We start from the raw sequence: 21,975 nt of genomic DNA on the forward strand, positions 1-21,975 counted from the left end.
TGTTATATGTATGGATCTCACAAGTTGTTTATTATAAAAAAAAGTAATATTTGAAAGTCGTGTTGTCGTTTACATTTAAAAGTCGTGTGGACCATATGATGTTTAGATATCTATACTTTAAAATCATCCATAAAACTTAATTAAGCTTTTATATTTTCTTTTAAATGTACCATGTGACATATTTTCTGCCTCGTCCATATGTTAAAAAAAGAAGAAAACCTAACCAATAATATCGCAGAGTCGCAGACCATAGAGATAAATCTCTCTAACAACATTAGATCGTGGGTTCTTTATTATAAAAAAAAAAAGGTAATAATCAAGTATTGGTTCCTTTTATTTATTTATTGAAATGAGTATTCAAGTTAATAATTAAGTTTAGAGAAATATGAAGGGACAAGTATCCTGGAATGTAACAAATTTTGGACGAATGTCTATAGTAGGAAATAACTAAAGTTTTGTGTATTGTATGTAAACAACTCGAAAATAATGTTTATTGTATATAAGAAAATGTATTCAACCAATTAAAATTAGACAAGTGGCACCTCTATATGGTTGCCATGTATGTTTTCTTACATATAATAAACATTTTTTAAAGTTGTTTACATACAATACACAAAAGTTTAGTTATTTCCTATCATAGACATTCGTTCAAAGTTTATTACATTCCAGGATACTTATCCAAAATATGAAACAAGCAAAATTCAATGAAGGCATTAGAAATACTGTGTATGTGGAAAAAGAGGATCTATATTCATGTTTTGGTTATTTTAATTTTGGTACCATTGACGCGTAACCCGATTTTGATATCAAATTGATTATTTTCGACTACTACCCTCTCTCTAAAAAAGAAAAAGAAGAAAGAAACCCAGCCGACCAGATTAGTAATATGAGTGCAATCCAAAACACCTGGTCAGTAATTTACATGGAGTAACAAAAAGAAAAGGGACTAAATAAATTAAGCAAATGACAAATCCTTAATAAAAGTTTAGGTGTTGAAGGCATCGTTGGACCAAAAACGAAATCAATAAACCCCCCGAACTCTTTCTCATCATCATCAGCAGCAGCAAACCACTAAATTTCACTCACAAACTTTCCGTTTATATTCTTACAAGTACAGCAGCAGTGAGATTGTGGAAGCCAAAATGTCTTCACTTTCAAATTCATCCCTTCTTCTATCCAACACCCATCATTTCTCTTCTTCTTCCGGTATTCTTTTTCTTCCCCTCTTCAATTTTTATGGTTTTTATCTGTGGATTGTGCTCATCTCTAATTATTAATATTACTCTAATATAGTACTCGTATACGATACCTTGTTCAAGTGTTTTGGTAGATCTGTTGTTTTTTATTTTTATTTTTATGCTTCAAAATTAATCATGTTTTGGAAAGACTGATTTGTAGGCAGGCAGAGATTGGATGGATAATTGTTCTGAATCTGAATGTCGTTATAATCACACTGCACACCCACACCTACATACATAGGCTATTTATATGTTGAGAGTTTTTAATAATCACTTCGAAATTGTCGTCATATCTACTACCAAGGAGTCCTAGATCAGAGCATGAGCTTAATTTAGCCATTTTTAACTACTAGTAATAATAGTATGCTTATGCTTATTATTTTAGTAGATTCTGTTTCACTTATTTTGCTTTCTATTCATTATCCGAAAAAATAACATTTCTCATGCTTAGCATAATATAAGTTTGTTGCCATTCAATGTGGGAGAGGTGATCACATAATAACCCACCTTTTAAGAGATATGGGGCTGGGATCGAACTAACACAAAGTCGGTTGCCATTCTTTGCAAATTAAGTTTAATATTCTCTTTTAACCTTTAAGTTACAAAAATATGAAACTTTCGTTATGGATTGCGAAATAAAGAAAAGTTATGAGTGACATATGCTTTGAATGTACTCAACCTAAAACACACAATTGAAATACCAGAGATTATTCATGGAATGGCCCTTTCATCTGCAGTTCTTTGCACATGACATGCTTTATTTATGGTTGGAATGTTTTATTTTTACTGGTATTTAATCTTGCTAATGTGAAATTGTGTTAGGTTCCTCTTTACAGAAGTGTGATAACGGGATTATCAAAGTACCAATTCGGCAATTGGTCCCATCCAAAAGGACATTATCTATCCAAGCAAGATACAGGTAAGTGTGTCGTGAAAAAAGAGTGTCTAAAAGTTTTATTCGGTCTATGTTCTTTCTCTAATGGGTCATTCAGGTAACATTGTCGTAATAATCAGCTAAAAAGGAAACTGTTAAAATTGGTCAAAAGTCCCTAATAGTGTATCTTTAATACATATATCAAATATAAAACTAGGTTTTTACTGTTACTTGAAGAATGTATTTATCTAAATGAGTCCATACATCATCTTAAGTTTCTGTTCATGAGCATATGGACACGCTTTACCGAAGCTTACATTTTTTTTTACTAATTTATGTTGGTATTTTAGTGTAATTGGGTTAATTGTTTATGGGTTTAGTATCTAGGGATGTAAGTAACTTTTACATTTTTTCTATTGTGTGAATGTAACTTTCATTTGGTTCATTGTATGTAATCAACCCGCCAAATTGAACGATTAATGTAAAAGTGTATACGTAGCACCTCATATACGTAGAAGTTTTTGATTGGTCAACCTTAAAATTTTACATTAATCGTTCAAATTTAGCGGGTTAGTTGCATACAATGAACCAAATGAAAGTTACATTCACACAATAAAAAAAATGTAAAAGTTACTTACACTTCCAGATATTTAACCCATTGTTTATTTAAGTCATAATAATACATCATATAAGTTTGGCGGTGTGGAGAGCACGCTTATATGAATTTATTATGTTCTTAGGGGCAAAGCCCCTAAGGAACGGGGGTCCGGGGGCAGCGCCCCCGGGAGCGGGGTCCAAGGGGCAGAGCCCCTGGCTGGGGTCGAGCTTGAGGGACCAAAATTTAATTCCGACATATTGCTATATTGAAAATCCCTTCGAAAATTTAATTTTCGGAACTTGAGGGACCAAAAATGGCAAATTCGAAACCCTTAAAAAACTGTCTACAACACAGTTATTGGGCCATTATTCTAAAGATAGAAAACATACGAATTCTCTGAGAATTCTCCCTGTTTTCACACATACTCTCTCAAACAAAACACACAAAACGTTCTCGAATCTCTGATTGTATCCGATTGAGTAATTTGGGGTGAACCACCGAATTGATTTAATCTGATAGTGTTACACACGCCTTCGGAGATTGAATTATATATCCTGTTTTGTTCGTTATTGATAACTTATCCCCAACAATTTATTCAGTGATGAAGAAAGATCAAGCAGTGGGAGTGCCTTCATTGGTGGCTTTGTTCTAGGAGGTTTGTTTGTTGGCACACTCGGCTGCATTCTCGCCCCTCAGGTTTGATTTATCGTCTTGGCGAGTTGAATTTATACGAACAAAAAATCATTGTTGTTGCTTATGAATTGATATGAGCGTATATATCAGATAAGCAAGGCGTTAGCTGGAACCGACAAAAAGGAGTTACTGAAGAAGCTGCCAAATTTCATTTATGATGAAGAAAAAGCCTTGGAGGTGCACATCTTCTATCATCCTCTTTGTTCTGTTTCACTTATTTCCTAAATTTACGTGATACCCATGATACCGTCTTGCAATGATTCTCTCCACATTAGTTGGAATGTTGTCAAATTATAAACAAAAAAAAGACCTACACTTTTTCTGTCTATTGTGTATATCATTGAATATTTAAATGCTTATTATGGTCTATAACATATAGAACTGTAATTAGTTAATTACACAAGGGTAGCTTCGAAAGTTAGAAATTTGAATTCCTATTATTTGAAACTTAAAGAATATTTGCTTGAGTCATCAGCTTTTAAGTGTTTGCCATTATAATATGAAGTTTGTTTATTCTCTGTCGTGACTCATGTTCAGATCAATTTTGCTTTACTTCTCCATCGACTCTTTTTTACTTCTATGAACTTTTGTTATTTGTTCATATCACGAAGAGTAAATGTGTTGTAAAATATAAAACTGGTGGGTTAGGTTGATTTGAGACACTGTGTTCCAACTTTTTAATATTTAGATAAATAAATAGGTTGTCATATATGTTTACATAAATTTTGTGTTATTTAAAAATTATATATGTTTTTGAATGGAATGTTAGGATGCTTTATGCATTGAAAATGCACTTAGGGCAACTTCCAACCCATTTCCTTTGAAGCTAATATCCAGATACCAACATGATACAACCTCATTCGAAAACGACAAATTCTTCTTCTTTTTGACAAGCGTTACTCAAATATCATTTATACATGTAATTGAACGAATATATGCATATACAATTCTACCGCGGGACAAAACATGACTTTAATCTCGACCACAAAATTTAGAGCAGAGCACAATTATACGAATAGTACCACCTGTTAGAGAGTAAATATAATCTGACCCATTCATAAGTAAATGGGTCAAAATCTTCACTTCCAGATTGATTACTGATATGCTTACGCTTGTCACATATGTTCATTGCAGAAAACCCGTCAAAAGTTGGCGCAGAAGATAGCAGAGTTGAACTCTGCTATAGATGATGTGTCGTCTCAGTTAAAGTCAGATGATGACGAGCCTGTTGCTAATGGTGTTGTTCCTGACGAAACCGAAGCTCTTGCCTAAGGATATCAGTCTCATGGTCTTGTTGTGCATCTTTGTTGTCACAGATATTTGGTACTGAAGTTTTTAATTATAAAACTTTTAATTTAGTCATACATGTGGTCTTTTTGTTGTTACTGTGTGTGTCCATACTTTTGGATGTTACAATTTGTGAGTATTAGGGTGATGGCGGGCTTGTAATGGATCAGATGTGGTAGTCATGGTTTAATAAATCATCTAAGCGAACGCGCTTTCAGGCGCTTCTCCTATGTTCAATTTTAATGCATAAAGCAAAAACTGAAACGACCAATTTGAATTCAATTTTTTTTCACAACGGACTTAAGGAAGCCGACTCTCGTTCTTTGTAATTTCAAAAAATGATTAATTTATTGAATTTTAGTATGATGTTCTAAAATTGAAAAGATAAAAATAAATAGTTTGATATAATCAATATGTAATTATTACTATATAGTAACTAAAATAAGTACGCAACGGGAGACTAAAAGTTTAAAATTTGAAGGGGTTTGGGCCTGATAACCCCGGGTTTGGATCTTGTAGGAGATAGGTATTTACCCTTGTTAATCGTTGTGTATTTGGACGGATTAGTATGGGAAAAGTTATGGGTATCTGAAATAACTTGCAATAAACCTCAAAGCACTAGTACATGTCATTTTCTGCTGTTTTTATGCCTAGAATAAACCTGAAAGCACTAGTACATGCATAAAGCACTCCAAATATATGCAAAACGACCATAAATACACAGTAAACGTCCAAATAACTATGTGTGAAATACGTATATGTTAAGTCACATCAAATCACGTTTAAGCTATGTTTGTCCTAAAAAAATCCAAAATTTCAAATTCAATCAATCCTTTGGTACACAAGCTTGAATAACATGACCATTATCCAAAATAATCACAAACATTTAAACTAGAAATCATTTGGAATGTTTGACAATACTCGAATGCTTCACAATCCTAATAAACACGACTAACTAGTGCTCAAATGAAACAACTATATCTCAACTATCTTACTACAACTAAGGAGCTATTGGGGTTGAATATATTGAATAACTTACTCAAGACATAGTTTATACAATTGAGTTTTTTCCGTATTTACAAGACAAATACACATGCTAGAGTGAATTATATTATGCAATAGTTTATAATACGCAACATTATTCATTTCAAAATGGTATTTTTGAAGCATAATTAATGATACTTTAATGTTTTTTTCATTATTTAACAAACCGAGAGTTCTTACAATAAAAATCAATACTATGTTATAAATTTCGTTTCTTATTAAAGCACTACACCGATCTGGTGCAGTGGCAGAAGTTGTTGATGATGAGCAGTTTAGATCATGCTTATAACATTCAGAAGACACTCAAGTAAAATATGAATCGATCTCAACAAATACCGACTAAAAGGTTATTATAATGTATCGATTTTTTCCATTTAAATCTTTTGTTTTTCAAATGGCATTTTATATTTAGTTTTATTAATTATGTAAATATTCTTATGATATCATTCCTTATTGTAGCTTACTGATGAAATGGTTTTTTTCTATATAACTTTTAGAGGGTGTTTTTTTTTTTTTAATGTTTAATTGACAACCATTTGACTTGCATGGTCTAAGTAAATCTTATTTTTAACTTTTATAATATGTGTATTCATGTGTGTATAATAAAAGTAGATATTTTATTATTATGTGTAAAATTTGTATGAATTCTAAAGTACACTATATTATAATATGTTATTCTATATTATAATTCATATGAAACATATTAAGTTTTTAAAACTAGACATGTATGTGTATAAACTTTTATGTTATCATTTAATATTTAAATTATGTTATATATCAACTTATATAATTATTTTATTTCTAAATATTTTAACAACAACAACAACATAGTTTATATATAATTTTTAGACCTAGGCGGTCAGTAAAACCAGTTACCAACTATCATTACTTTTTGAGCGTATACAAAATGTAATTTGTGAATTATATGAAATACAATTTAAATGTTTTGAAAACAACATTAATAATTACATATTATAAGGATGCATTTCTAGTTAACTTTTAAATGAAAATTATTCGAAATAAATATACTGTGAATTCACATTAGTTTTTATTCATCCATAACAATTATTGTATAATACAATCGTATAAATCAACTATATAATATAATAATTGTCATAAACGAATAAAAATTTGTATGTCTTAACATATCATTTTAAGATATTCGCGTAATATATAATTGAGTTTTTCTGACATACACATGAAGAGGACATTCTAAGAAATTTTTTTTTTTTTGCATGCTTCGAAACAAATTTTATATAATTATATCCTATTAAGTCATCTAACTATATTTTGTTTGAATACACTCAGTGTTCAGTTTGTCAAACTTTGTTTTTATTTTCGAAATATTTATAACTCTTATAAAAAAATAGTTAACCAAGCTTTTTAAAATTCTCTTACAATTTAAAACTATATTGAAAAAATGTCACATAGGATTTTATCCTATGTGTCAACTCCATATTTTTTTCAAAAATAAACTATATATATAGAAAAAAAAATGAACTTATATATATATTAATATATTAATATTAATAATATTAATTCATTAATAAATAAATAAATATATTGTAGAAATCTAAGATTTTCTCATTAGATAAAATGATATCTTCTCTTTAACTAAAAAATCACGTCTATTCAACATTACATAAAGTTCTTTTCCTTTTTTTCTTATGATGATTATATGGAAGTTTTCAAAACTATATGAATATACAAAAATAAAACAAATAAATAAAACAAATTAAGTGTAAAAAATAGATTTAATTAGTTAAAAGATAACATCGAAACTCATAAATCTAACATTATATTAACTACACCTTGAATATATGTTCCAAATTTAAACTTTTTGTTTTAATAAACAATATCTTCTTTTAAGTATAAAAACTACCTTCGTGTATACCTTCTTCTTTGCCAATAGCCGGTAAGTACAAATAAGATGGGTTTTATGGTAAACGTACAACTAATTAATATACTTTAACAAAAACCCTTAGGGTTTCGTTTAGCAAAACCCAAAAAAAAATTGAGTCAAATAAATTCAAGTAATTGTAAATCACCCGGAGTCCGAGACCTACCCCACCCTTAAACCAAATTCTACATCCTAATTTTCTTTTTCTTTCTCTTTTGGAACGGCACGTTTTACCTCTTCTGAATTAGTCAATTAGATTAAACAAAAATTAAAACCACCATGGTGTTGATAATCCATTTCTAAAGCCTTATATATCTAAAGTTACCTTTAAACATTACCACATAAGCTTTTATCCTATGTGGCATCTCCATACTTTTTCTACAATATTTATTTTGTATCTTCTATTTCTTCTCAATCTAATTTATTTTATTAAAGATAATATAAAATATTAATCCAAAATTATATACACAAGATATAAAAAAAAATCAAAACCCATATTATGAAGAATAAAAAGTCGTTCAATATCTCTACTAATTTAGCAAGGATATTTGACAAAAATAATATTATTTATTACAATATATACAACTTTGAATACTATATGAAATTTTAAAAATTTTAAAATATCATTAAGTTATATATGACAAAACAATTTGTTGTTCATCTTTTTCGTTCTCTTGGCCGAATCACAAAATAAAGTAACCAAAATTGGTTGTTACTATTCTAGCCACAAAACAAAATCTACTATATAATAATGATAATAGTTACTGAGTTTTACAAATGAGTTTTTTGATTGACGGAGATAAAATACTCTATTTCTTAATTGTATTTAGGATTATTTTTTGCCATCACTAACATAAGGTATTTTCTTCATCTTTTGAGCATAACTAGAAGCAAAAACTAGCAGCATGCCACATTATCGATTTACGTTTGATTCATAGTAGTGTTAATCTATCAGGTGAATACATTTTTATGTAATTTATGGCTACACAAATAGTGGTGTTGATGATATCAAAATATCTTAGATTAAATGTTCTCATAAGGGTTGTGTAATTACTATAGTAGGTTAAGTGACTGTGATTTTAACATGTTGGAAAAAGCAAAAGGTGACCAAAGTGATCCACGAATTAAGCATGAACTATAACATAATCAATTTCTACATGATAAATCTATAGAATAGCTATTTACTAATGCATAAAATAACCTTTTTAACTAGCCGCGCATCGCGCGTAAAATACCTAGTTATACTATAAATTTGTTATTTTAAAGGCCCGTTTTCAATTCTCAGACCAAACCCTGAAATCTTTTTACTTTTTTGGGGACGACATTGCTTTTCATATTAAAAAGTTACCTCTGATAAATGTATTAAAAAAAAAACTTTTATGGTTATATTTAACAAAATCTTATAACTTTTGTATTAAGAAAAATAAAATCGCAACTCATTAATTTGTAGGTCATCTCTCTCTCTATTAAAGGAACCCATGCTTTTTTTCAATCGATTATGTGGCATTCCCTTATTGAAATTCAATCAGCCTTACTTTCTTCTATTTTCTAATTAGTCCTTCCCAAAATTATAATTAGGCCCTTTTCTATCAAAAACGTAAATTCCTCCATCCCATTAATCAAATAGATCGACCTACATAAACTTTAATCTACCCTTTTTTATTTTATCTTTTAACACAAACATAACATATCTTGATTAAAATAACAATACTAATTTTTAGCTTCACATCTTAATCATCTGCAATATTATCAACTATTAATCATGAAGAATTTCAATTTATTACCATTCACCAATCAAATTTTGGGAGAAAAAACTCCGACTTTATATGGATATCATCATTTTTCGTTTGATTTGGTTGTTTTACAGATTAACATAATATCGCTTGATTTTTTTTTCCAATATAATACGGCAAAACGCATATGTCAAAATCATATGAAACTTTTTGAATTAAAAGAAGTTTAAAAAAACCCATAAGTCTATGGAGTATTAAATTTGTGTAAAACTTCCAATTGATATTATACAAATGTTTTTTATTTGTTTGTGGCTATCATAGAGGGAAGTTGTTTGTGGCTGTAATATAAGGAATTTGTTAGATCAAGTCAAAATAACGATAGCTTAGAACAAATTAGTGTTAATTTAAATTTATTGTTTATGGTCTAAAAAGAAGTCTTACAAAATTTATGCTTTTTTAGTTGCAAACTTGCAATTTTTTGTTTTTTCTACATTGAAAACAATGTTCATTTCTACTACTATTGTTATTGTTTTGCAAGTACTAACTGCTATTGTCAAAGCATTTATGAATTTGAATTCTAACTTTATCTGTTACGAGTATAATTTTTAAGTGCATATATATCTTGCTATAAAGACATTCTGCAAATATTGATTCAATTTTGGAACACATAATACAAATTTTTGAACTCCATTTTGGAACGTCTTCCAGTCAATACTTTTGCAATGATTGGACAATAAAAGTCAACATAAACATTTATCATAATTCATCTACATACGAGTATATAACTTTTAAAGTTAAAAACCTTATAAAACCCGTGTGTTAACACGGGTCAACATCTAGTTGTTATTTTAAAGAAGGGAATGGGATATCTAATGGAGTGATTATATAAGTCTGGTCAAACACAACTTCAATCAAAATTATAGATTTATCGAATTAGGAATTCCCCTAATTTTCATAATAATTAAATAAAAAAAATCCTTTGAATCATAAATCTTTTTAAAAGGAATAAAAACCCTTCTTCTTATCTTATCCGCAATAAAATTCAATTCAATATATTTTATGTAAATGTTGAATAAATTAAAAGTCGTATATACATGATTTGATTTGATGATGAGAGGACCATTAATTTCACTGTTACGCCTTTTGGCCGTAATCCCAGCCGCATTTGGGAGTCTGCTGATCCTTCCGCCGCCGTCAACCACTTCCGGCACCGCCGTGCCGGATCAGTTTCAGCTCCCTCCGCCGCTGCCGGCCAGGATCAACTCCGCACCGTATGTTTATTGATTTATTATTTATTGCATTTGCTTTTACTTCAAGAAATTTTAGATCTTGGATTTTAGGGTTATTAGGGTTTAACAATTTTTTTTTTTTTGGTTTGATTATGTTTTAGACATTAAGCCCATTTTCTAATTGCAGTCTATTTTTTATAAATCTTGAAAAAAATATAATCTTTTTTATATGATGGAATGCAAGGAGTTATTTGTTGCCGGAATTCGGATATAAGTTTAATACTTTATTGATTGATATGCATTGTTGAGGAACCACTGTTTGTTTTTGGGACTTTAAGGAATAGTGTGGTGATAATGATATTTTTTTGGAGTTTAAAGTAGCTTACTTTTTTAGGATATGGACCTTGCTAGAATGAGGAAGCTTAATAATAGTCAAAAAGGATGTAGACGATGTTATATTATGGACTCGTCATTTACTTGTTACTTGATGAAGCAGGATGTTTTTTGAAGTTTGGCTGTCAATGTTGGAGGATGTTCAGTTTTTAGTCGAAACTTCTTCAATAAAGTAGTTACTTTTAGATCCATGTTGGTTTTGTATCATCAAAAAGTATAATGGATTGATGGTTCTTGTTCTCAGTTGAGAATAAAGCATGGGTTGGTAGTTTGTTCGTTCCTAAAGAGGATTAATCATAGTGCAGAGTGACTAGCAATTTGGACCTCATGTACCCTTAAAAGTAATTCTCCCATGGAACGCCGACAAAATTTGCAGGTTATGACATATTATATTTAACTCAAAATACCGAATGCGATTATGAAAAGTAGTTAGAAATTAACCTTGCTCATCAGTTTCAGCAAAACCTGGAATTCAAAAAGTTATTTTGGAGTGTATAAATCTGTATGTAGAGAAGATTTAACCTTGTATGCTTCTTATCTACATGCATTTGCTATTAGCATGATAGTAAACAGTTTTAGGATATACTATAAGAAATGTTACATGACCATAATATATTGATTCATCAACTCCTTTTCTTTCTTTACTATGACAGAATGTGTTTTTTTGCTCTTTTTCCTAGTGTCGATGAAATTATCTAATATGTGCATATGTGATATATTTTCTATCATTGTATGATAATATATGATATATCTTTTATGCCATGTTTGTCATTCAGTAAACACGATGCTGTATTGGTGGCTGCTCCAGATGGAACATTATATCAGGTGGATATCAGCTCAGGTAAAATCCTGTGGTCCTTCCCTTCTGGTGCATCAATATATGATGCACATCAAGCACCAAATTTGGAGGATGATGAGCATAATCTCTCTAGACAGCATAGTCAATTCTATTTAGACTGTGGAGATGATTGGAAAATATACATCCATGCCAAGGACTCTAAAGCAGAGGTGAGTAATCTTGGATGAATCACAGTGTGTTTTCATTTTGCGTGTATCTGTCCATGTTGTGATCATAATTCGTTCGTTCTTGCAACCATTGATGCTGTCCTACTATTCATTAGATTGATTAGTTTTATTTTGGCAATTACTGACTTGTGAGGTTGAGCCTGCTAACAGGAGGTGGGAAATTGTCAGGTTAGGTAATGGATAGTTTATATTTTAGTATGGCTAGTTAGGGCAGGTTAGTTTTGTTAATCCATTAGCACGTTTTTTTATTCATTTTTTATAAATATATTTTGGGTTAATTATGTCGCGGACACATTATAATATTAATCAAAATTTTTGGCTAAGAAATGGGGATGTAGTTTTATACATTTAAGTAGAGTCTAGCTAAATTTTGTGCTTGGCCTTCTTTTGTTAACACACAACCCACATTGACTCATTTTTGTAATTAAACGGGCCCAACCATTGCTATAGTGCTAAATACTGAACAGGATAACATGTATGTGCGACAGGGTGTCTTACCGAATATTTGGGACCTTATGGTACCATTCAATGCACCATCATCTCTCACTTATTTTATATTTTTTGGTATCCCAGAAACTTCCAATTGGTGTTGAAGAATTAATTAGACGAACACCACTTGTTTCACTTGATGGAGTTCTGATGGGGTCTAAAAAGACGACTGTATTCCTTGTTGATCCCCAGACTGGTCATGTCGTTTATTCTTTCAAGTCAGATGTGGGTTCAAGTTCTGAACGGAATCCAATAATACTGAAACAAGATGCTGATAAATGGAAGGGACAGACCCCCTTAGACTTTGACCCAGTCGACCATGAACAACTGCTCTACATCAAGAGGTTTGACTATGAACTAACTTATTCTTCATCAAGAACTGGCAATGTCTTGTGGTCACTGATGTTTGCTGATTTCGAAGCTTCCCGTCAATGCCGTGGCAACACCCTTTTAGGTGGAATTAGGGGTGATTTACAATTACAAGAATTTTGTCAGTCAAGCCCACCTGTTTTTCGAGCTCGTAACCCCCACGAGCTGGAGTCGATTTTCACGATGCAACTTCGTGGTGGTGAAAGGTTTGCTCTACCTTTTCCTGATGATGAAAGACATCCTTTACCAGCTCCCATTCCGCTACCAACGCCCTTATTAATTGAACCCCAAATCCCGCACCAAATTGTTCCCTATCTGCCACCTATCGCTTACCCTAATGATGAGCATGCACAAAATGTAACTGTCCCACCTGAAACTCTTGCAATTATTCATGTGTGGTTGCATGGTTTTTTGGTTGCCACCCTCTCATTCTTCATAGGCCTTGTATTTTACTGCTGGAAGTTTGGAAGGAAGAAACATAATGAACTAAATGAGATGGATAATGTTACTAAGGCGCCAAATGTAACATCTAGAAAGAAGAAAGGTCGGAAATCTGGAAACAGTAGGCTGGGTGTCAACACTGAGAAAATAAGGAACGGGTTTCAACATGTTGATACAAGTGAACGTAAAATTGGAAAGTTATTTGTTTCTGACAAAGAAATTGGCAAAGGGAGTAATGGTACAATTGTACTGGAGGGAATCTATGATACTCGACCTGTTGCTGTGAAGCGCATTGTGAAAGTGCATCATGACGTTGCTTTAAAAGAGATACAGAATTTGATTGTATCTGATCAGCATCCTAACATCGTGCGATGGTATGGTGTTGAGTATGATCAAGACTTTGTTTATATTGCTTTGGAGCGTTGTACTTGTAGCTTACATGAGTTAATATTGTCACAAACGAATCCAACTGTTCAGCTACAACTGACGTTGGAAGTCAAGAGTTTTGAACTATGGAAGCCCAATGGGTATCCTTCTCCTGAGTTGTTGAAAGTAATGAGGTTAGTCAGAGCCGTTTATCTAGGTGTGAACCATTTTTGTTTGGTTTTGCTGGTAAATAGGACCTTTCTATGAAGTATCTGATCTCGTCATATATTTATTGGCAATTATAAAATGTAGGGATACAGTTACTGGACTTGCACATTTGCATGAACTTGGAATCATTCACCGTGACTTAAAGCCTCAAAACGTGCTTATACGCAAAGATAGCTCCATCAGCGCAAAAGTCTCAGATATGGGTATTAGCAAACGCTTACCTGCCGACACGTCTTGCTTAACCAAGAGTACAACAGGCAAGTCTTCTGTATAAGCTCAAAGTTGGCCATTTAAATCCATTATGCTCTTTGTAGTTCATTTATTTGTTAAACATGTGTAGAAGATATAGGATGAAGTTGATGAAAACAATCTAAACCAGCAAATATCATGTTGAATATTAAAAGATTTGCTTTTTATGCTCTGTCATGTGATTCTTCACCATATTCTTCTGAAGAACATTCAAAAACCAACAAGGGGATAAGTGGTTAACACCCTTGCCTCTTGAAACGGAGGTCAAGGGTTCTATTCTCATGCCTTGCAAGGCTGGAGGTCCTTTTCCATCTTAGATAGAACTTGGACGCAACCTCTCTACACCATCGTGGTAGGTGTAAGGCTGTCTAAATCTTAACCTCCCCCATACACCGACGAGGTATTAGGACCCAAAACCCATGGATTGGAAGATGGCATTGGGTTTTTACTTATTCTTTTAAAGAACTTTAACTACTCATTATACATATATATACATATATATATATATATATATATATATAATATAGGGGGACAATCAAATAAGAACGGTTTTAAAATAAGAACGGTGAAAACACTTAAAAAACATCATTTTGATGCATTAAAAGTCCATAAAACTAACATAGTTCTTAACTAATTATCATTATTTAAGTGTATAACAACACATTGGCCTATCAAAATCAAGAAAATCATGTTTTTTGTTTTATGCATCCATCTTGGATGCATATTCTTCAAAAGGATGCATCCACCAAAAAACGTGATTTTTTCGATTTTGACGGATCAATGTGTTGTTAAACACTTAAATAATAAAAAAAAAATTATGCACTATGTTAGTTTTATGGACTTTTAATGCATCAAAATGATGTTTTTTAAGTGTTCTCACCGTTCTTATTTTAAGACTGTTCTCACTGGAGTGTTACCCATATATATATATATATATATATACTAGCCTACAGATTGAAAAATATAAAGGAGAAAAGAGATGGTAATAATATAGTTGAAAAGAGAATAGAGATAAAAATAATAAGATTTTATTCTTAAAAGTTGGCATATAGCTTTTAAAAAGTTATGTAACTGCATGCTAATATGCTAGAATATCAAGATTTATATTTAAAAAGCTAGTTTTTAGGGACTTCCAAGAAAAAAAATCAACATTTAAATAAAGATGAAGTCATAAATCAACTGAATAGAAAAAACTTAATTAACAAGGAAAGATTTAATGGTGCCAAGTAAGCTTTTTTCAACAATGATGATGTCACAGGACTTGTATTTTATTTACTATATATATATATAATATATATATATATTGTAAATGTTGATCATCTTTATCTCATTTACATAGGTTATGGCAGTTCGGGTTGGCAGGCACCAGAGCAACTTCGCAATGAACGGCAAACCCGTGCTGTGGATTTATTCAGTTTTGGCTGCCTGCTTTTCTTCTGTATCACTGGTGGTCGGCATCCATTTGGTGACATGCTTGAGCGTGATATAAACATTGTGAATGACCGCAAAGATCTCTTCTTGGTAGATAATATTCCGGAAGCTTATGATCTTGTCTCAAATCTCATACATCCTGATCCAGAATTCAGGTAACAGAGACTTATAAAGTATCTAAAATGCATTCCAAAGTTAAAAGGTATCGTGAAAGTAGTTTAAAGTCGACTAACAAAAACACCATGGTCGAAAGTAAGGCAATCACACTTGCTTTAATCAGTCAAATAACAGAAGTAAGCTTATGGGCAGTGAGATTATCTAGGAAAAGTATTCTACGCTGACCTCTTTTTGTTTATAAGGAAATCCTAGTTGTAATTTTGAACTTGCATTATATGATCTCACATTAAGCAGTTATAGTGGATAACTGGATACCGAAGGTATAAAGAAACTCATAGATAGCCGACTTATAGTTGATAACTTCAAATGCTTAAAACCATTCAAATTTCACTATGTAAAAAGAAATATATATATATATATATATATATATAGGGAAAGGTTATTTCCTTTTTTTTACGAGAACCTTTAAGAACTTTTCAAATGAAGCCCAACTGATGATTATTCTTTACATGAATATTTTGTTTTTTGATTGTTTTCTGAATAACTTATGTGTAATTTTGAACTTTATAATTGTGTGGAGGCATGGATTATCATCTGTTTTACTATTATATGGAGATTTGGATTCTTGATCACATGTACACGAATATTGCTATGATCACATGTGATCGACTTTCATACATGTGATCATAGCAATATTCGTGCACATGTGATCAAGAATCCAAATCTCCACATAATTGTATAACGAATGATAATCTATGCCTCCACACAATTATAAACTTCAAAATTATACATAAGTTATTCAGAAAACAATAAAAAACAATTTTCATGTAAAGAATGATCATCGGTTGGGCTTGATTTGAAAAGTTCTCAAAGGTTCTCGCAAAAAAAGGGTTCTCAAAATAACTTTTCACTATATATATATATATAAATAATAGATATTCTTAGCTGATAGTTTTGGTAATAATCTTTGTTAAATACATTAGTTATACTTTAAAAATATAAGTTTGTCTGCAAGTGCTGACAGATAAGAGTAAGCCTAACCCAACTCGATCCGTTTGGATCCCAAAAAAGGATTCATGTTGACCCGTTACAAATCTCTGATCTGCCCATTTTGCCACATCTAATGCCAGTAGTCTCTTAAAAATGGACCTGGAATTGTTTCATTAATATCTGCATTTATCATGTTGCCCAGACCAATCGCAGCGGAAGTATACCATCACCCTCTATTCTGGGATCCTGAGATGCGTCTCGCATTTCTCCGAGATGCTAGTGATCGTGTGGAATTAGAAGACCGCGAGATCGGTTCTGATCTCCTGAAAGCACTAGAAAATATTGGTACAGCTGCTTTAGGTGGCAAGTGGGATGACAAGTTAGATAGCACCCTCCTCGGTGACATTGGGCGTTACAGAAAGTACAAGTATGATAGCGTGCGTGACTTGTTACGGGTCATAAGAAACAAATTGAATCACTATAGGGAACTCCCGAAAGACGTTCAAGCTGTGTTAGGGCCTGTTCCCACAGGATTCGAGGGGTATTTCAGTAGCCGGTTTCCGAAACTTCTTATGGAAGTATACAAAGTACTAAAACAATATTGTGGGGAAGAAGAATTCCTGAACAAGTATTATAGAAAAGGCTGGATTTAACTTAAATAGTGCTGTTCAGAGATAAAATGTGTGACGTGTACAAAGTGATAATATATATACTCGTAATATAGATATAGATATGACTGATGTTTTGATCCGAAAATGAAATATTATTTAACACCATAGTTTTGCAACTTTTCTATTTTTATATTTCATTTCATTTTTTTTTTTTACCCCTTCTATTCGCTCATTGAAGTGAAATGCATGGTTTGACTGAATCTGAAGAGTTTCGCAAAGTGTCAATTTGAGTTTTAGCTCATTCCCCCTACATGAGATCTTGTATTTAAGCGGCTTGACATGGGTATACTCACGTTTAAAAATGTCTGAGGGGTAGAGTTTACCCTTATTGGTTGTCGTGCATTCGGGCGGATTAGTAGAGGGTTTCCCCTCCATTGGGTATTTGAATTAGGCATTTATATATCGAGGAGGCACTCTAGCGCGGACCCGGTTAAGATAACGTACAATAGACCTCCGCTGTCAAATCACGACACGAAGTTTCTAGCGAAATTCACCTTTCAAAAAAATTAATCGATGGCTTCTTCACAAACTTGTTGCTGTACTGAAGATACCGACGTATATTAGCATATATCTTTGTGAAGTTACTGACGGAAATGGATCGACAACATTTGCATGTAATTCTACAACTATTGTGGCGAAATTTCAAAACATTTACTTTTACTATAATCAATCAATCATGAAACTACACTAAATTTACTTTGAAATCATTAAATTTTTAGCAAAACCTCATAAGTTAACATATTCTTTTCTTTTTTTTTTTTTAATATTTTTTTTAGTTTTATAAAAAAATCTCTATGTAACATTGTTGCTGGTGGCCTAGTGGGGATGGTAGTGTCTAAACACATCAATTTAAGATGTCTTTTCATATTGTCTAATCATATCTATTCTTCGCAGGTTATAAATGAGTGAGCTAGTATTATGGGTTTTCTTAAGGAGTTGAGAGAGCGGTACCCGCATAATACGGTAGAGCGGTAACGACGGGTGATGGTGACATGAAAGCTGTGGTTATTAATATAAAGGTAGTTAACGTAAAATGATAGCATAACTAATGAAAAGAGACACTTGTGACATATGAGATATGTGTGAAGATGTTTGGTTTATGTAAGAGTGTTTAGGGTTTAAGATATAAGTGTTAAAAGGTTAGGGGTAAAAAAAGTAATTTAAAGACTGAATTGTTTAAAGGGAAAAAAAAAGGTATTTCTCTCTATTAGATAGTAAGTATATCTATATCTATAATCCCTTATAAAGAGAATAGGGATTAAGAGATTAAGTATTTTTTTTTCTTTCAAAAATACCCTTATTTAAAATTAAAGCTAACCTCTTTCCCCCATTTCTGACTAATCGTAACACACACCCGACCCTTCCACCACCGCCTTCCATCTCCACCAAGACCTCTGCCTGCACCACCACCTTCCATCTCCACTGCCGCCCTCCATCTCTACTGCCTCAATCAACACCACCAACACCGTTTATCACCGCCGCAACGTGCGGGCACCATGTTAATAGATATACTATATAGATAAGTACTTGGGGCTATTGGATAAAATGACATTAAGTGTTGTATATGAAGGTTGAAAATTAGTTTCGAGGACTGGAATAATACTTGTTATATATAGATACATGTATACAATAAGAAGATTATATGTAAAGATCAATGCATTTGCAAATTTGGACTTAATATATGTATTAATTTATATATATGGGAAATGATTGGTACAACAGAAATATCTATCTATTATAATATAAAGTTGAAGGCCTGATGTTTTTTGACACTTCATTCATTAGGGTATTAAATGAGGTTAGTTAAGTACTTAATTATATATATATATATATATGAAGGGTAAAAAGATATTATGAGAACCAAAAAATTGTCGAGAACTGCGGGAACTAAATTTTATTAATTATATACAAGGGTATTATTGTACTTTGGTAATTAATAATTAAATTATCAAATTCCTATAATATATCCGATAACTATGGGGTGACGGTTACATACAATTGTGGGCTTCAGAATGATGAAAACGTGATGATGATTCATGTAACGCATTTCAGAGATCAGCATGTCACTTTTATAGCTATTTTAATAGTAGGTCATTTCACATGTTTCAAATCTTTTTTTACTTATATATCCTACGTAATCTTACAGATAAATCATATGATCAATAACCTTTTTGTATTTTATTTTCTTTCTCGAAATCAAGAATACCACATTTCGATATTCGCATATTCGTAAATATTAAGCCTTGTTTTATAATACATGTTCTTGTGTATTTAAATGTGATCATTCCTTAATTTATGTGGGTACAATTGATAAAAAAAAAACAAAAGAAAAACGTGTGATTCAGTGAACATATGTGACGACCTTGTGTACCCGTGTTGCTATGGTTTATATATATGTGCGTATCATGTCGTACATATGTGTTTTACATATGTGTCTATATGTACATATGCGTGCTTCTCATTGTACACATACGTGCTTGGTGTTGGTGTTACATATGTTTTTATATGTATACATGTGTGTTTTGTGTTGACATACTGTAGAATCTTATATCAGTTATTATTAATCATCATTAGATAATAATATTTTCTAAATAGAAAATAAAGGAAAAAACAAAAAATAAAATATTGTAGTTTTATTTATTATTATTTGTGCATAATTAATAATAAGAAAAAAATTAGGACTTTCAAAATTTGAATCATATACTCGTAAGAACGTGCTCTACTTTTTTCTTATATCCAATTATACCCTTTTATTAATTGTTAATTATTACTAAATTATTTTGGACTTAATATATTTACAACAATGCCATCAAATGTTTTTAACCATTGATCACAATAATCAAATGGATAAAAATGGTTCTCGCAGTTCTCGACAATTTTTTGGTTCTCGTAATAACTCCCTACTATATGAAGGAGTATTAAGAATTAATAATCTATAATTTCACCATTTTGATATTGGTAATTTGGTATTAGTATGACAATAATAGTACAAGTAAATGATTTAAGTCATTAACTATAACCTTTTGATATCCCTTATAATTCATCAGCCCAACATAAAAGATTTCAATCGGTTTTATAAAAATAAACCCAGCCTCCACCCTTTCACTTACGTAATTGAAAAATACAAACAAATAATAATTATAATGTTGATGCCCCACATACTAACCCATTTAATTTCCCACCATTATTACTCAAAAATTTCTTCCAAAAATTATCATACCAGTTCTTTCAATCTATCTCTATAAGGTGAAGAACAGATACGGTTTATGACCATTACCTTTTGGTTATGACCATTTTTTTTTGATTTATTATAAATTGAAAAATGAATGAAAATTTTGGGTTGAAACTCCTCTGTTTCTATTTCATCTCTTCTTTTTTAATTTAGGTACTTAAAAATTGTGAGTTTTTTTTCTTTTTAATGTGCCATATTATAAGGCTACACTTTAAGAGTTTGATGAAATGCCTAGAAGAGTGGTTTCTGAATTCTTGGTATTATGTTAGTCATATTCTTTCATAATGATTTATATGAATTTGTATATTTGTTTGTCTTTAACCGATATTCTTATTTCAGGGTATAGAGAGTGTTTGAGGATGTAAAAGCATTAACTTCAATTCAAGATGATAGGTATTTAGAAACTATCATCCACTCCTTTATATATCTCTCTTTTCACGTTATCCTTTTCATTACAAAACAAATTGGCTCGAGGAATCTTATTGTCTTCAGTTATCGTTTAACTAGCTATAACTCTAATCTATTTATCTGATCGTGCAACAGGTTTCAACTCCAATTGAAGCTTTTGTTTCCCATTGAAAGGGATAAATAATTTAAAGGAAGAAAATGATCAACACGTGTTGGATATATATCATTGGTTGAATTCTAATGAAAATAATAATCAACACGTTTTCAATATCCAGGTTTTCCTTTTTCAAATAAAGTATAGGTTAGAGGTGGTAAATTAGGAAATTTTTTTGTTGAGTTTAGTCAATGGGTTGAAATGGGTTCATTTATATTTATTTTTTTGATATTTAGTCTAGAGGTTGTAAGAGGGGCAAGTTGGTTCTATAGGTTAATGGATTTAAACGGTTGCATTATTACTTATGTTTTGGTTTGAGGTTGTAAAGTGTGTGAGTCGGGTCGGGTGAGCAACAAGTTGAATGTGTTTATATTGCTAACTGTTTAGGTTAGAGGCTGTAAAATGGGAGAGTTTGGGTCAAGGGTAGCGGGTAAAAATGGCCCGGACTGAGACACTACATAAGAAAATGCCCTTTTTTGTATTGTTCTTATAAGGGAGTATTGTAATTTAGTTGTGTGTTAGGATTGAATATAATTGTATTTTATGATTTGATGATAATATTGACAAGTTTTCCAAGTTGGGATGCATTGACGATACTGGAAATCATAAGCGAATAAATCCACTGCTGTGATCATATTGGCACCAATAGTTTTAACAGTTCCAAGACAGCCCCTTTCTTTGACTACCTGGTAATTGTAGTTTGATTTTAAAGCGTGTAGGGTGCGGTGGACTGAGTAAATATACCGTTCCAAGACAGCTCCTTCCAAGTTTTATATTTGTGTTTATAAGATGAAACCACGTTCATTAATATAGCG

At 31.6% G+C, this 21,975-nt stretch overlaps 2 protein-coding genes across 2 annotated transcripts; both read left to right on the forward strand.

Moving 5' to 3' along the window:
• The first annotated feature begins 939 nt into the window (after positions 1-939).
• On the forward strand, positions 940-4,920 carry LOC122603934. The gene is made up of 5 exons (XM_043776791.1): positions 940-1,206; positions 2,061-2,157; positions 3,310-3,406; positions 3,494-3,580; positions 4,538-4,920. The coding sequence occupies exons 1-5, from the start codon at positions 1,143-1,145 to the stop codon at positions 4,673-4,675; spliced, it is 483 nt and encodes a 160-aa protein (XP_043632726.1). The 5' UTR covers positions 940-1,142; the 3' UTR covers positions 4,676-4,920.
• Positions 4,921-10,287: 5,367 nt separating this feature from the next.
• On the forward strand, positions 10,288-17,482 carry LOC122603443 (serine/threonine-protein kinase/endoribonuclease IRE1b-like). Its single transcript, XM_043776142.1, has 6 exons — positions 10,288-10,638; positions 11,766-11,997; positions 12,589-13,874; positions 13,993-14,165; positions 15,497-15,743; positions 16,898-17,482. The coding sequence occupies exons 1-6, from the start codon at positions 10,475-10,477 to the stop codon at positions 17,346-17,348; spliced, it is 2,553 nt and encodes an 850-aa protein (XP_043632077.1). The 5' UTR covers positions 10,288-10,474; the 3' UTR covers positions 17,349-17,482.
• The last annotated feature ends 4,493 nt before the right edge of the window (positions 17,483-21,975 follow it).

The sequence above is a fragment of the Erigeron canadensis genome, chromosome 6 (genome assembly GCF_010389155.1).
Source record: "Erigeron canadensis isolate Cc75 chromosome 6, C_canadensis_v1, whole genome shotgun sequence".
Taxonomy (NCBI): domain Eukaryota; kingdom Viridiplantae; phylum Streptophyta; class Magnoliopsida; order Asterales; family Asteraceae; genus Erigeron; species Erigeron canadensis.